The following is a 13,778-nucleotide window of genomic DNA, read 5'->3' on the forward strand; positions in this document are numbered from 1 at the left end:
GTTCAACAACGTAGATGCACAATAACTTGTAAAGTAACATTAACACCACTAAGGATAACCGATTGAGAGTTTAATCGAGAATCTTAGTTACTAACACCGGGTACATTCAACCATAAAATTTGGCAGTTAACTCGGTGGTTGGTGTTAAAAACTGTTTAAGCGGTTAACCACCGAATATCCTATATACACATATTTGGCGGTAATCGTCATTTGTAACCGTTAAAGATGGTTAGGTACCAAAAGAAACCGTTTGGTTAAAGGTCTGTTGCACCCGAAAAACTATGTTACCTGGAAATTTATCTTAATAATAATAACATAAGCACTAATGTTAATTACAAATAATAACAAATGAATGATGTTTATGACATTAACATCCTCCTCAGCGATGGTAGAAATACTATCTTCAGCAGAATCATGAGATCTAGGAGACACCTCCTCGTTCACCAGTTTTGATGTGGTTTTGAAATCAATCAATGACTCAAGAGACTCATGATTAATCAAAAAACGATAAATTGAAACAAAGATTCAAGAATAATGTTTTTTTTTCAATAAACTTAAACAAAAACGCCCCATATACATTCACCAAGAACAATATATATGGAACTAAATAAATAAAAGATACGATAATTAATAAAAGGCTCGATATGGGCACGTGAATTAAACATACTTCTGCCGGGTCAGGATAGATCCCACTGCTGCTTCTGTCGGCGAATCTGCTAGTAGATTAGCAATCTCTACCCTGGGCACGTGAATTAAACATACTTCTGCCGTTGCCTTTGTCAACAACTCTATGAGCAAGCAAGTACACATCTCCACGTCGAGCCATTTGAAAACCAAAAGCTCTGATACCAACAAACTGATGCAGTTTTTAAAGTGATCAATCACTCAAGAGACTCATAATTAATCAGAAGACGATAAATTGATCCAAAGGTTCAAGAACAATGTTCTTTTTCAATAAACTTAAACAAAAACTCCCCATAAACATTCACCAAGAACAATATATAAACTAGAACCTAACAACCTTAGAGATAAACCTTAATAAACCAAATAAATAAAAGATACGATAATTAATAAAAGACTCGATAATAATGGAACTAAATATTATTCAAATCTTATGATTATCTTCACCTGCATCAAGTTTCCTCTGAAATATGCTGAACATCTTCTTGAGACTCAATAGGTGGTGAGTTAACAAATTAGTAATTAATAAGGTGGAGGAGACCTAATAATCTTAATGCTTGGAGATGTGGGAATAGTTCAAGTTCAGTTTCGAAATGGGTCTCAAATTGAATATCATCTTGTATGTCATTTAATTTGAAAATCATCCTGGGTTTCAATTTGAGCGACGGGTTGAGCAACTTCTTGCAAGATTATTCTGCATATTATTAAAGACTTTAAAATTGTAATGCTCCAATTTAATAGTTTCACGTACCCTTTTGAGACAAATCCTTAAGCTCCCGATTAATAATGTGTTTTAAAGATCTGGGATACATCAAGAACATGTAGCTAACTCATCCTTGAAGATTATATTTCAAACTTCAAATTACAGATGTATAGATGAAAGGCTTTGGTACCACCAAACCAACCACAACAAAAGATAGTGTGAGATATACATCCCAACCAACTTTTCTCGGAGAGAGAAATTTGTAGAACAATTTGAAGTAATAATATCCGGTAAAAGACACCATACCTTTGCGAATTGTTGTATACTCATATGTACCTTCGTAACCCATTTGTCTAAAAGTTCTTATAATTTTTTAAGAGGAAAAAGAATGAACACCATCTTCATCATCAAATTCGGAATGCTTTCTAATAATTCCTTCTGTGATAACCAAGTCTTGTTGTTCATAGTAGCTCGAAGCATTTTAACACTATCTTCGATAGAAAAGACCACAGACTTCCAAAAGTAACAGATGTGATATTCATAAATGATCGGATTAACAGTGGCCGCCAAAACTATCTTCGAATCTCTTAAGATTTTTTTTACAAGAGAATCTTTACTTTACCATTAAATTCAAAAACGATTACAATAAAGTGGCAGGCAAAAGGGCATCAAGCTGCGTCGCAGCCCCCTTTTAAATAGCAAGTAATAAAGTAACTTCGTATTGATGGCAAGTTACTACTTTACTACCGATGGTGACGTACTAGCGATACTGCTGACAAATGAAGATGTCACGGAAGAAGAGTTACCATTGGATATCAACAAAGTACCAATGCAAGTTTAACCGAAATTAATATAGAGTTTGTTACACATTTATTGTAACCGCCTGATAGTTAGGGATGTGATTGTATTTCCTATGATCCCTATGTAATTGTATTATATTTCTCCTGATAGTCAATAACAAAATCATCGACCATTTGTAATACTTTCATGGTATCAGAGCGTAGGTCAAATACCTAGATCTCCCCTTGCCGCTGCCGAACTTTATACCACCATTACCCACTGTCGTTTCTTCCTATGTTTGTTCCCCTATCATGATGGCCGAAAAAAGTGAAAGAAAGATCCACCAAGAACTCTCGACCCAGTGTACACCGTCACGAACATACAACGGAAGGTTCATGTTCTTGACAGGGTAAAAGTCTCTTATTCATCTTAGGTGAGATTGTTTCAATTACATGCTCATGGGTATAAGGTGTTTCACCACATTGACAAATCATCGCCCCCTTTCAAAATCGACCCCACTTTCGAGTCTTGGGTCGAAATTGACTCCATTGTCCTTCAATGGATTTATGGACATTATTGGACGATCTTCTTGTCCTCGATAGCTTATGAAGCTTGGACCCGAATCAAAGGCCTCTTTCTGAATAACAAAGGTGCTTATGTGGCGGTTCTTGAACAAATCACCAACCTCACTCTCGTGTATATGCCCTCCCTCGAGGCCTACTGACACCGGCATAAGGAGTTGGCCGATTGATTAGTCGATGTAGATTGTGTTTGTTCCTTCAACTTGTTCGAGGCTTACCTAGGAGTACGATATTGTTGGTGTCTGTCTCAATCAAGCATTGCCGCCATAGGAAACGGCATGTAGTATGCTGAAATTAGAGCATAACCGTCAAAGTTCTCGTGAAAACACTTTATCTTAAAGAAGAAGCCCTTACTTTCACCGACGTCCACAAGCTCGCAACGTCCATCCTCTTCCCACAACAAGCCTTCTCAACCCAACTACAATCACAGAGACAATTAACAAAACCACCAGCGCTCTCCAAGATGCTCAATGTACTTCGAAAAGGGTGCATTGGCTCACATCATGACTTTGGACCCGAAAGATGCTCAATGGTACATGGACAAGGGCGAGCGCATTGGCTGTACATCACTTCTAATGTTAATTCTCTACTTTCTCTCCAAGTTCTTCTATAAGTTATATTTTAGTAATTAATGGCAATAAAATTCATGTACCATACCCACAACATTCAAATCATTACACCTCAAAGATGTCTTGTTTAACCCTTCCATTATTATGAACCTTAATCTGTTCGTAAATTCAGTATATAATTACGCCTCCGTCCAACTTGACCCATTTGGTTTGACTGTGACGGATTACACGATCTTGAGCCGTCACGATAGTTCAAGTCTTCACCCTTTCACCAACGATGCTACCTTCAACTTCCCTTGCATCGTCATCTCAATTTTGGCATGATACACCAACGATGCTACCTTCAGCTTCCCTTGCATCGTCATCTCAATTTTGGCATGATTGTCTCGGGCATCTGGATGAACATGTTATGGGTTTTCTTCATTTGAATAAATTTCATGAAATTAAAGGAGCATTTCGTCTCTTTGACATTCTTGTTAGTTATCAAAACACAAAAGACTACCATTTTTTGGATTCTGTGGCCCGTAATAAAATTGAATTTTCATTCATTGTGATTTATGGACGTTCCTTATTATTATCCATTCGGGATGTAAGTATTACATGATTTTATTTGATAATCTTTCACAAAACACATGGATATACCCTTTAAACTTTGCCTGAGACTTTTCAAAAATTCTCCCAATTTCATTCCTACATAAACACCCAACTTCATATGAAAATTCAAGCTTTTCAATGTGACATGGGCGGAGAATTTGACAATCACAACTTCAAAAACTTTGCCCTCATACATGGAATTCACCTCTTTTTCTCATGCCCCCATACCTCACAACTTCAAAATCGAGGTCAATTTTTTCTATTCTCACTCATGCCTCTCTCACCTAAGTTTAGGATGGAAGCCCTACATGCTGTCTGCTACCTTCACAACATCCTTCCTACAAAAATCCTTAAAACCAAGCGTCTACTTCCATCCTATACCATCATATCACGTCTTATGACCATCTTCGAGTTTTTGGTTGCGCTTGTTATCCCAAAACAACCGCCAGTCATACACATAAACTTGACAACGTGTCTACTCAATGTATTTTCCTTGGATATCCGGCCAATTAAAGTGGATACTGGTGCCTTGACATCTTCACGGGCAAAACCATCTTCTCCTGTCACATCAAATTCGACGAAACTCACAATAGTTTTTATCCAACCCATCCCAACCTCCACCGATTACTCATGACCTATATCCCATTATCTTTACTCTACCCACATAATCCAAACACCCCAACCATTACAGCCACCCACAGCCAAATCGAACAACCCCAACATTTGCCCAATAACCCACATCAAGCGTCCCTAGCTAGAGTAGACCATCTCCAGTGGCGAAGCTTGGGCTAAGTCATAGTGGTAACCGAAGGAAGTCACTGAGGGGTGACTGGACTCAATACCTATAAAAAAAATTTAGACAAAATCGTGAGAATTTACTCTACAAAGCGAAAAAAAACAAGGATGACCGGGGACACCCCCACCCCCTCAGAAGTTGTGCCCCTTCCCATCCCTACCATCAACTTCACACACATAGCCCCCCCCAGCCCACGTCTGCTCCATCCCAACCAATCACCTCACCATCTCCTACCAAGTTCAATCAACATATTTCGGATGTCCCTCATCCCAAACACAAATCGATCCACTTGCCGCCCACTTCACACACATTTCCCACACTCCATATGGTCACACGTTCTCACACAAGAAACACCAAACCTCGTACACCCTTCAACCTAAATACAATCACATGTCTTTCAGTATCGCCTACCTAAATCCCACTTAAGACTTAACTAATCCAAACCAGGAAATTGCCATAACTAAAGAACATAAAGCTTTATTGGGAAATAGCACATAGGAATTAGTAGTGAAACCACCTGAGGTTTCATCATTCGTTATATGTGGTTATTCAAACACAAGTCCCACTCAGATGGACTTCTCGAACGCCACAAATCATGACTTGTAGTGAATGGCAAAAGCCAAACTTTAACTAGTCATGTGGTTAAGCTGACAATCATTTACACGGTCCTAAGTTTAACGGCCTCTCGTGTCTGCCTTATTCACCAATTAGATGTTAAAAATGTGTTCCTTCATGGTGACCCAAAAGAGATAGTGTACATGTTTCAACTACGAGGATTCATCGACCTCAACAATCCAAAGATGTTTGCAAGTTAAACAAATCTCTTTACGGGCTCAAACAAGCACCTTGGGCATGGTACCAATGCAATGGTTTGCAACATATATCACAAAATGTGATTTTTATAGGAGCTTGTGTGACACTTCATTGTTCATTATAAACATGGCAATCAAATGGCTTATCTCTTATACGTGGATGACATCATCTTGACGGCTTCTAGTAACGACCTTTTACGCAAAATTATTCAAGCCTTGTCCTCATATTCAAAAGGGCCTACTCAGTACTCAGTGACACTACATCATTTCCTTGGCGTCACAATTCAAAAGAAAAACGGAGGCTTATTTCTCCCACAATCATCCTACGCTTATGATATTTCACAACGTGCCAATATGTCAAATTGTAAGCCCTCTAGCGCCCATGTTGAATCTGGCTATAACTTAAATGCAACGAGCGGCCCACGAGTCTCGAACATTTCTTTGTATCGTAGCCTTGTGGGAACATTACAATGCCTCACATTCACACGCTATCTCGAATGTGGTTCAACAACTTTGCATATTTATGCACAATCAACATATTTATGCACAATCAGCAGGAACCATAGTACAAGTTATTCCCTTCTTAATCAGATAGATTCATATCTGAAAAAGGTTGACAATAAGTTTTTTACCAGTTCCTCAAACGCATCTTAATATATATTAAGGGAACGCTGCATTTCGGACTCAACTTTCACCCTCCACATCCACGACTCTTACAGCCTACTCTGATGCGGGTTAGCACGGGTGTCCCGACTCCCGACGCTTTACGTCGGTCTGTTGTGTTTATTTGGGTGCAAACATCATCTCTTGGTCCTCCAAGCATCAATATTAATTGTGCCACGGTCAAATGTCGAGGCTGAATATCGACATGTGGGATTCAAAACTTACTACTCGAACTCGGTACCCCGATCAAACGTGCTAATATTATCTACTGTGATAACATTTTTTGTTGAGTACTTATCAGAAAATCTCATTTAGCACCAACGCACGAAACATTTGGAACCAGATGTCCACTTTGTCCGAGAAAGAGTTCATGTCGGAGGCATTTTTACACGTTTAAACATACCGGTATGTAGATATCTTCACGAAAGGGCTCCCAAAGCAACTCTGTCGGATTCCGATCCACTTTGTTTCTTCTGGCTACAGCTTGTAGTGTTAGCCGAGATTATTGTAGAGTTTGTTATGCATTTATTGTAATTGCCTAATAGTTATGTATGTGATTTTTTTATTTCCTATATTCCCTATGTAATTGCATTATATATCTGCTAATAGTCAATGATCATTTGTGAAACAAATAAAAAAATTGTATACTTACATTTATATATTTGTTCATATAATAATATAAAATAAATGAAAAATTATTCAAGCCGAACCCAACCAGCAGACCTTTGCTCGTTTACAAACTGAACCGAGCAGAGTGGCTCGTTTACAATCGAGCAAAAAAACGAGCGAGCACTTTTCGAGCAACTTCCGAGCGAGCGACGGACGAGTTCGAGCGGTTTGGACGGCCCTATTTGGTACTCATAAAATAAGAAATGGACGGGAGTGTGTGGAGTCAGACTCAACCCAGGGTAAGTTCAAACAGAATTAGTACACCAGCTAAAATATATATCAAAGTAATAAAATCAAATTAAAGATGTAAAATACTCTTAAAGTGATACAACTATTTGGTAACAGAACTGAAAAATAATGCCACAAATACAACGTAATTCGATTGCACAATGTCCCGTAACTATTCACATGGAAGCTTGTTTCCAGAACTCTATAGGCTTTCGATGCTAAAAAGAAAAGAAAATTGCAAATTCTTAGCATATGAACGGTTTATGTAGATTGTATTCTATCTTAACGTGTCAAATCATTTAATATCTCATAACCATTTTGTAATCAAAGATATAAATTATTGTTGCAGCAGTGTTAACTTTGTACTACAAATGACTCGTTTAATAGCAAAGATATTACCTGTGAAATTGGCATCTTCGTTCTCACGGACTCGATCAATGAAAAATCTATATCTGCAACAACAATCCCAGTTGACGCTCTATCTAAAACACATAGTTAGATGATGTGATTTAGAGCTAATTAAGTTGAATTGTTAAGGTAATTACTATGTTAACATAATAATTTAGATTTACACTTAGTTGATAGTTATTACCTGGTAAACGACCAATTACTGTCCCCCATGGATCAATAATTAATGTATCGCCATAGCTCTCTCTTTTTTCACTATGTTTTCCACCTTGTGCAGCAGCTATAACCTGAGCCAATTTTATAAAAAACTAGTTACAATCACACGACCGTATTAAGATTTATCACTTATGTGGTCCACATATTTTCTGCGAGAACCGAAAGAACAATATAATCACTCACTTTTTCAAATTTAAAAAATGTTAAAAGTACAAGAAAATGATTGAAATGCAATGTTTATTAATCTCTTCTAACATTCAAAAATATTTATAAATACAATTCATCTGTCTATAGAACTAACATATGTGTAAATCACGAGTATTTCATATATAGGTATACTTAATACACATAACCTACAGTAAACGTATATAGGTAAGCATTTAAAAATGAAGTAAAGATATATAAACAACTAAGTCTAATGGTTTTTTTATGTACAAAAAATTACATTTGTTTGGTTGTGTGCGTGTGAGTAAATTAACATCCATGTGGTATGTAAAACTTTCAGCTTTGATTTTCTACTTTCTAGAGGAGGGGGAAAATGGCCATTTTTTATAGACTTAAAGTTCAAAACTAACAGACATCCATCCCAGGGACGAAACCAGGACGGCTGAGTAAACAGTTTGGACCAAAGCCGTAATTTCTCATACTTAAGAACGAAAGCTGAAACTTTTACATACTCGTGTCCTTTTCACACACACTGGATGGGAGATTTCAGTAGCATACATACATAACATTGAGTCTCTATGGCACGGGCACGAAGAAGAACTTCCCAATGTGCCTCACCCGTTACTTTTGTAAATGCAGCAGGAATTAACAAAACCTGCATTTATCACATTATCAATTAAAAGGTATATGAACAATTACTGATCCAAACACAAATGACAAAAATAAGATGGCAAAAGATAAATATATGAAGTCATCGAAAGTTACTTTCAATGTATACTAAAATAATAATAATTTAAAAATCATATTAGACACATTAAATTATGAAAAAAAAATTGACATTTTTAAATGATTGAACCTGTGCTCCATGATGGAACCGCAACTGTTGATAAACCTCTGGGAACCTCAAATCATAACATACAGTCAGACCCAAACGTCCAAACGGGCTATCAACAGCAACTATCTCCTTTCCTGCAAAACAATAATATTAAAAATTGGTAAACATGAGCTGCACAATATACACACATAGTAAAGAAAACATAGTGATTATTACAGAATGTACCACTAACATTAATTTTGATCAACAAGATAATTAAGTAGCGTGCCGCATACCTGCTTCTGTAAAGCTGCTCTCCTTATAAACTGCACCTCCAGGAACATCAACATCAAACCTACAAACATAAAGACAAAAATGCACAAATAAAACATCTGTTTCATATAAAACTTATACAACTGCCACCAAATATTTGAGCAGAAATAATAATCACTTCACTCACAAGTGCACTTCTTGTAGCTGCTTCTAATATTCCCAGTATCATCAATCAAAACATGAGAATTACACAAATGTGCATCATCTGACCCTCTTTCTTGAAACCCTCCAAGTGACAGCCACATGCTTGATTCCCTGTAATTTGTCACAACAAAAATATAATCGTTTAAACATTCGTACAAATGAAGAATGAAATCATATTGGTTCGTTCAGGCTTACCTTGCAAGAGCACAATATCCTTTCATAATCGGTCCATCTAACGGTTCAGCAATTTTAAGGCTTTCACCCTCCTTTGCACCAACAAATGAGAAGTTTTCAGGGAAGCATAGAAGTTTTGCACCTGCAGAGGCTGCTTCCTGTGATCCATATGTTATAAATTACAAATTATACTATAGTTTAAAACCCGTGGTCAGTGCTACAAAGAGTCTTTTTGAATATTTTATTTAATTTTGTTTCAAATATATTTTTCTTTTCTTTTTTGGTTTTTTTATTTAAATACTGTAACAAACCTAACCGATACCGACCGAATTCGTGGTGACTAGCCGCCACAACGCCCGGATTTTACCAACTACAGATTTTTTCTTTAAATTTGTTTTTTTTTCTTATGTTTTTTTTAAATAATTTATTTTTTGGCTTTAGTGCCGCTACCGTAACAAACCTAACCGATATTGACCGAATTTGCGTCGACTAGCCGCCATGACGCCAGAGTTTTACCAGCTACAGATTTTGGTTTTCTTATTTTTTTAAAAAATTGGCTTTAGTACCGGTACCGGTGTCATAATAAACTTAACTGGTATTGACTGAATTCATGTCGCTTTGATCATAAGGGGTGGGGCATACGTGTGCAGATACTGTTTTGAGCATTTACAGGTTTATTTTTTGAATTTAGTTCCGGTCACGTAACGAAATTAACCGATACCTACTTACAATTTATAATTAAATGTCATTTATCATAAACCCTAACAAATGTAAGCCTTCTGTTACTCAAAATTACATGGCGCTGTTCAATTGCAGTGATTGCAGAAGTTGTAAAACCTAATTAGATGATTAAATTAATGAATAATATTAATATTAGTATTGATTTAGACCTAAATTAGAGGAAGATTTGTTTATGCAGGTGTACCTTGACGAGGCGAGCGCACGTGGCGTAATTGGTGGCCAGATCATTGATCGATGTCATCTGAGCCGCGGCCACACGGACGGAGTTGACCGCCATCATTGACTTCTCCGGTGGTGGTAACTACGGTGGCGCTCTGCTGCACGGTTTAGAAACAGAATCAGGTCGGTGGCGGACTGTCCACCTCAGTTTTTTAAATGGCTTTTTTTTTACTGTTAATTTTTCTTACTCTTGCTTGGTACAGTATTACACGACCTTTATAGGTTTATATAACTCGTATAGATCTACCATCTACAATACTTGTATAGGCATGATTTTTTTTTTTTTTTTTATTTATTAAAGATTGTAAAGTTATTGTCATTTTATGAACGAGATGTTGGTTAAAACAAGTCAATTGATGATGGTGTCAAATGACATTAACAAAAACTTAAACGAGTAGTACAGTGTGTATACAGGTGAACGTGAAGACGTTGAAAAGTTTTGAACAAGAATAAGATATTTTGGTATATATGAGGCATATATTTTACCCATAGAGAGTTATATGAGTTGTATAATATGAGACATATGGTTCATCCATTAAGAACTATATGAGGCGTATAGAGCCTATAGAAGGCATATAGGGCCACAAAGAAGTATATGAGACATCAGAGCCTATACGGCTCTTATAGTCCTATACGAGTCGTATATACTACAAAAAATTGTGATTTTAATTTCTCCGTATATATGTCAGACACACATTGTATGTATGGGTCATACAGGTTTATACGAGTCATATAGGCTAGTACATACACCATAGAGGTGGTGTTTGTATATAACATCTCATTTCGTTAATCAAATGGGAAAGACTATTTGCCCAACAAAGCCTTGGGCATTTTCGTTGCCACATAGACTTCATAATGCCTAATACACTATGCGTGGGTCGGCAAAAGCGGGATGTTATAGAGGTGGAAGGTAGCACCATGTTAACAAGTGTGTTAATTGAAATTTAGTGGGGTCTACCAATTAACTATTAATCAAACATTTATTTTTGTTTTTTCGTTTATTTATTTCATTCACCATCATAACTAGCTAATCAAAGATAGTTAACCTACAATGCGCTAGTTAAAGGGTGGGCTAACTAAAACATTTTTGCTTACGTGACAATGACGTGACATCTTAACTAGCAATGACTAGTTAAATGACACAACCTTACTAATCAATCCTCAATATATTTGAATTATACGACAACATATTTTTACTTTTTATGTTATACGACATACGTCCATATAGGACTTTATGTGATATTGTGTACGTCGACATAGTGTTTTTATAGTCTCATACATGTATGTGATGACTAATTATAAAGATAGATAGAAAACACAACTAGGTTTTATATTATTATTGATTTAGTTTTTAAAAATTAATTGATTATACAATCCCAAATTTGAAAACATTGTTTTCAGAACAGGACGGGATGAAAATATGCTCAGGAGATTCTCCGAGATCCCTACAAAGAACGCACTGGACCAAGGGGAAAACGATGTTACGAGCCACCAACACTAGTCGTGTTGGAAGGCGATCTAGTTTCACCCTCTACACCAAAAGATTAACCTTCTAGGGACCCAATTATTCCAATTGAACACAAAATCAGACAAATGACCATTGACATCTTCTAGGTGCCCCTTTATGATTACCCCATCCTCATCATCATCCCATACTAATATGTCTCCACCCGCTCTAACACCAAGAAGTGACAAATGGTAAGCAACTATCTGAATTCTTCCACCTTAACCAGATTTTGAGCCCAACCCCATTAACTGCGTATTATTATTATTAAAAGGCAACTTGTAAGCTGTCTTTCTTCAACTCTTGCCACACAATTTTAGTAAAAATACTATTAACCATCTATAATTTTCTCGCTTATACATTAAAAGTTTCCTTTTTTACAGCTCTCGCCACACAAATTCAGCAAAAAGTACTTTTAGGCCCACCTACTTTTAGCACATATACTTTTAGGTCCCTAAACTTTATTTATAAACATTGGCTCATTAGATTTTTGCCACAAAAGTTTCACTGTATATTTTCAGCCCCTCGATTTTAGTTTTACATATATACTTTTTGGCCTCTCAAGTTTGGTAATGAAACTTTTGCTACATATCTTTCACCGCAATGAATCTAACCCAATATACATTGATGTTGCACATCTGATACCGACCGACCTTCTGCAACATACTCACTACAACACACGGGTAGAAAATACTTGTTTTATTCGTGTCACACATTTAAAATTTAAAATTCATAAAAATATAATATATTAATATTTTTTTTAATTTCATCATATATTTATGCATATTTAATATCTAAAATTATTGTGTAATAACCGGTACCGTGTTTCATTCTGAAAATATTAATATGAATAATAATAATAATAATAATTTGTAACCCCTACAGTTGTAACCCACTTCTGCAAACCATGCTATTTATACGCATACGTAGTAAAACCCTCTTTCTTTGCTTTGCATCCAAGAATCGTTTCAATTACTCATTTCATCACATCACCCTTTATAATCAATCCATCAAATCAAACCCACAATCATAACCCACTTTCTCAATTTGCCTCATCATCAAAGGTCAGTCTCAATTTCTTACGATTACGTGTTTTAAAATGTTGCACATAAGGTGTTTGATTAAATGCCTCAGTGAAACCCACCTCCCTTTATTTGATTAAAATGCGGTTTTGTTGATATATTCTTGAATTGGGTTTTGGCGTTCAATTGTTCTGTTACAGATTTACAATATCTGCATGTAGGGTTGTAAACGAACCGAACTTTCAGCGAACAGCTCGTGAACCGTTCGTTTACTTTAGTTTGTTTGATAAATGAACGAACACGAACAAGAAATTTTGTTCGTTTAGTTAAATGAACAAACATGAGGTTGTGTACGTTCATTTGTGTTCGTGAGTGTTCGGTAATGTGTTCATTTATGTTTGTTTATGTTCGTTTACGCTCATTTGTTTAAGTTCGTTAGTTAAAGGTCTGTTTTATATTTTATAAAAAAATTATTTGTAATAACCAACCTAACATTTAAATTTTATAATTTTATTGTTTATGTTCAGTTCGTTTCATTAATTGTTTGTTTTATAAAGTCTTGTTGTAACTAACAGCAAATCTAACTTGTGCTTCGTTGACATTATCTGAATAAAATCCATTATTGAGGAATGATTATGTTTATGATTATTATTATCTCAAGTGCTTAACTTAATATATAATTAAGGTGATTATGTATAATGTTTTGGATTAAGAATGTTTTTTTTCTTAAATAGTATATGCTCGTTTGCGTTCGTGAACAAGTTCAATTCCTTAACGAACGAACACGAACAGGATTTTCGTTTGGTTAGCGCTCGTGAACACGTTTAAAAGCTAAACGAACGAACATGAATAAGGCTTCGTTCGGTTCGGTTCAGCTAGTTTACGCATGTAATTTGGTGATAAATTATTGAAATTGGTGCTGTTTTACTTTAGGGTTTTAATTAATATGTGAAAGAGGGAGA

General features: G+C 36.0%; 1 protein-coding gene across 1 annotated transcript; it reads right to left on the bottom strand.

The window, feature by feature from the left end:
* Positions 1–7,127: 7,127 nt before the first annotated feature.
* On the bottom strand, positions 7,128–10,443 carry LOC143580576 (deaminated glutathione amidase, chloroplastic/cytosolic-like). The gene is made up of 9 exons (XM_077063561.1): positions 10,256–10,443; positions 9,352–9,488; positions 9,148–9,267; positions 8,976–9,034; positions 8,722–8,834; positions 8,428–8,520; positions 7,669–7,771; positions 7,476–7,558; positions 7,128–7,294 (listed from the first exon to the last, which is right to left on the bottom strand). The coding sequence occupies exons 1-9, from the start codon at positions 10,349–10,351 to the stop codon at positions 7,253–7,255; spliced, it is 846 nt and encodes a 281-aa protein (XP_076919676.1). The 5' UTR covers positions 10,352–10,443; the 3' UTR covers positions 7,128–7,252.
* Positions 10,444–13,778: the final 3,335 nt, after the last annotated feature.

Source organism: Bidens hawaiensis, unplaced genomic scaffold (genome assembly GCF_021521415.1).
Source record: "Bidens hawaiensis isolate Kalapana, Puna unplaced genomic scaffold, B.hawaiensis_p1.1 tig00001511_1, whole genome shotgun sequence".
NCBI classification, from domain to species: domain Eukaryota; kingdom Viridiplantae; phylum Streptophyta; class Magnoliopsida; order Asterales; family Asteraceae; genus Bidens; species Bidens hawaiensis.

Bases quoted from the DNA above. Each gene is read 5' to 3' on its own strand.
- LOC143580576 (XM_077063561.1), bottom strand. From the start codon at position 10,351: ATGATGGCGGTCAACTCCGTCCGTGTGGCCGCGGCTCAGATGACATCG. The intron at 7,772-8,427 runs GTATGTATGCTA...AAATTGGCTCAG, and splicing joins CCATAGAGACTCAATGTTAT to GTTATAGCTGCTGCACAAGG. The intron at 7,295-7,475 runs GTAATATCTTTG...TTTTCTTTTTAG, and splicing joins CGAAGATGCCAATTTCACAG to CATCGAAAGCCTATAGAGTT.